The 3,598-nt window shown below is 43.2% G+C and overlaps 1 protein-coding gene across 1 annotated transcript in view; it reads left to right on the forward strand.

The window, feature by feature from the left end:
- Positions 1-3,598, forward strand: part of INPP5B (inositol polyphosphate-5-phosphatase, 75kDa) — a 55,968-nt gene that overhangs the window by 31,994 nt on the left and 20,376 nt on the right. Inside the window, exons 9-10 of the mRNA XM_010862767.1 lie at positions 1,341-1,508; positions 2,644-2,745. Coding sequence (XP_010861069.1) covers positions 1,341-1,508; positions 2,644-2,745 — 270 coding nt within the window. The remainder of the gene's footprint in view (positions 1-1,340; positions 1,509-2,643; positions 2,746-3,598) is intronic.

Raw genomic sequence — 3,598 nt, forward strand, 5'->3', positions numbered from 1 at the left:
GATGGACAGGGAGGCCTGGCGTGCTGTGATTCATGGGGTCGCAAAGAGTCTGACATGACTGAGCGACTGAACTGAACTGAACTGAACTGACTGAAACCTATCATTCTCAACTCACTTTTGAGTCTTCCTGTTACATATAGATGCATTTTTACATAGCCTTTATTAGTATGTGGGAGAAGGCAATGGCACCCCACTCCAGTACTTTTGCCTGGAAAATCCCATGGATGGAGGAGCCTGGTAGGCTGCAGTCCATGGGGTCGCTAAGAGTCAGACACGACTGAGCGACTTCACTTTCACTTTTCAGTTTCATGCACTGGAGAAGGAAATGGCAACCCACTCTGGTGTTCTTGCCTGGAGAATCCCAGGGACCGGGGAGCCTGGTGGGCTGCCGTCTATGGGGTCGCACAGAGTCGGACACGACTGAAGCGACTTAGCAGTAGCAGTATTAGTATGTATTAATACATGACCATCAAGCACTTAAATGGCATTTATTCAGTGTCAGAAATTGTCTCAAGTGTTTTATATATCTTAGTTCGTTAAGTAATTTCAACAAAAGGTTTTTGAGCATTAGGATTCTTTTATATAAATATGTTAAATTTCCCTTAACTTTATTTTTCTTTAACCTTAAATGTTGGCATTTGAATAATTTTTAGTATGGCTATGAAAACTACACAAATAATAATAAAATATAAATTTTTACTGCTTTTCTCTTTTATTACAGATTATTCCTGTGGAGTAGAGACCCAGTAGAATTATCGAGTCAAAAGATCTAGACAGTTGTAGAGTCTTGTTACGTGAGACCCAGAGTCCAGAAAGAACACTGTGTAAACTGAGTTCTAATGCACAGTCTGCCACTGTCCAGCCTCATGAGTCATTCACGGTGCTGGGTCTCATTTTTCTCATTTGAAAAATGAAGAGTTAGATTAGATTATCTTCCAGGTTTCCTTCTGGTCTGAGATTCTATAAAGTTAATATTTCTGGACCAATGTATATAATCAACAGCATATAAGGGGCTTCCCTGGTGGTCCAGTGGTTAATACTCTGCATCTTCACTGCAGGGGGCTTGGGTTCGATTCCCTGGTCAGGGAAGTAAGATCCTGCATGTCGTGTGATGTGGCCAAAAAAAATATGATAAAAACTTTTCCTCTCTCTCTTTTTTTTTTAATCCCCCTTTTTTTTAGGCACATGGGCTTAGTTGCTCCACAGCATGTAGGATCTTCCCGGATCGGGGATCAAATCGGGGTCTCGTGCATTGGCAGACAGATTCTTTGCCACTGAGCCACCAGGGAAGCCCTGATAAACACTTTCTATAAAAACTTTTGTTTTGTTTGTTTTTCTAGACAGAACAAGTCCAAATCTGAAATAACCAACATGGTTCGCTCCTCCACTATCACGGTATCAGACAAGGCTCACATTTTATCCATGCAGAAGTTTGGACTGCGAGATACAATTGTGAAATCACATCTAATACAGAAAGAAGAGGATTATACCTACATCCAGAACTTCAGGTAGCTCACTGGATCTTAGACTGTTTCCACAGCAAAGTGATCGCTCAGCTCTCTGAAACAGAAGCTTCGTCTGTACCCTACAGAGTCACTCCCATCATTTTCTGAATGAGTGATTCCTTTCACTCTTCCTTGGCAGGCATTTATTCTGTGCCTTTTCGGGCCAGGCATCGTGGGAGGTGTGGTGTGGTGGGAATGACACAACTTGCAGCAAACAGTTGCAGAGATATTTGAAGATAGCCCTGTGTGGAAGAAGGAGAGAGATCTTGATTTTTGGTTATGCCTCTGTGTATCTCTTGGTCATGTGGGGCCTTTGAAGAAAGTTGTTTGAATTTAAATTAATCACATGAAGTTAGCGATTGGTGATCTTTTTAGACAAAATGACTGAAAGTTCCATGAATAAAGGGTGCAGGTTTGCCAGGTCTTTTTAAATCACTGCACTGGGACTATAAGACAAAGTCATGTTGCTTCTAGAGATCAAGATACGAATTGTCTTAGGGAGTTTGGGATGGACATGTACACACTATTATACTTAAAACAGATAACCCACAAGGACCTGCTGTATGGCACATGGAACTCTGCTCCATGTTATGTGGCAGCTGGGATGGGAGGGGAGTTGGGGGAGAATGGATGTATGCATATGTGTGACTGAGTTCCCTTGCTGCTTACCTGAAACTATCACAGCATTGTTAATCGGCTATACCCCAATACAAAATAAAAAGTCTCCAAAAAATTAAAAAAAAAATCGAACAACAGAAAAAACCCCAGTGAATTATCTGAACACTGGTATTGCTTTCTTTCCAAAAGTAGTTGCCGGGATACTTCTCTTTTCATTTCAGTAGCACGCACAGTACATAGTCATTTTGTGGATTGTGGCTCTCTAATTGCTATTAAAGCTAAGTAGAAATGTTCAAAGTGGGTCTCTACTGTCTGAAGTTATCACAAAAGCAACAAATGTCATGGCAGACTGCAGGTCACCCCTTGGTGCCACAGTCACTTGTCTAGGACAGCTGTGACATTTCCTAAGTCTTCAAATTCCAGCCCAGAGAGACTGAAGCCTGCCAGAATCAGCATCCAGTGCTCTCCCTGTCATGTCCATAGTCCTCCCAAGTGACCAGTTGATTGTCTTTGGCAACAGATTTTTTGTAGGAACGTACAATGTGAACGGACAGTCCCCCAAGGAGTGCCTCCGGCCCTGGCTCAGCCACGATACCCAGGCTCCAGATGTGTACTGTGTGGGGTGAGTGCTTCTCTTCTCGTTGTCTCTGCATTTTCCAGAATGTGTAGCTGTGGTTGAAGGGATGGGGGCATGAATCTGTAACTGAGACTTCGCAGCAGGTGAAGGGATTGAAAAACGAGCATATGCTCAATAACAGCTGCTCCTCTGTTCTGTGTGCTTCCTCATAGTAAACAGATTTCTGGCACTATTAAAGTGATGTGCTTGGCACTGGAATGCTAATATTTAATTTTGAGTGCAACCCTGTGTTAAAAGCATGCACCTTGAACTGAATTTTATTACTTAGACATTCAATGCTTTGTTGGTTACAAAGCAAAAATATCTTTTGTGAGGGAAAGAAGGTTAAAAGGAAAAAAAAAAAAGGCCCCATCCAAGGACTTCCTTGGTGGTCCAGTGGCTAAGACCCTGTGCTCCGATGCAGGGGGCCTAGGTTCAATCCCTGGTCAAAGGACTGGATCCTGCAGGCCACCTTGAAGATCCTTCGTGCCACAACTAAGACCTGAAAGTGAAAGTGAAAGTCACTCAGTCGTGTCCAGCTCTTTGTGACCCCATGGCCTATACAGTCCATGGAATTCTCCAGGCCAGGATACTGGAGTGGGCAGTCTTTCCCTTCTGCAGGGGATCTTCCCAACCCAGGGGTCAAACCCAAGTCTCCCAGGCGGATTCTTTACCAGCTGAGCCACAAGGGAAGCCCAACTAAGACCTGGCAAGCCAAATAATTAAATATTTTAAAAGGGAGGGCCCCATTCATCAGTCTTTTTTTTTTTTTTTCCCCACACCTACTGTCTTCTTACCACTGTACCAAATATTGTTGTTGGGGAGGGAGAAGCAAAGACGCCTGGGTGGTAACGTGTAA

The sequence above is a fragment of the Bison bison genome, unplaced genomic scaffold, assembly GCF_000754665.1.
Source record: "Bison bison bison isolate TAMUID 2011002044 unplaced genomic scaffold, Bison_UMD1.0 scf7180017864484, whole genome shotgun sequence".
In the NCBI taxonomy this organism is placed as follows: Eukaryota; Metazoa; Chordata; class Mammalia; order Artiodactyla; family Bovidae; genus Bison; species Bison bison.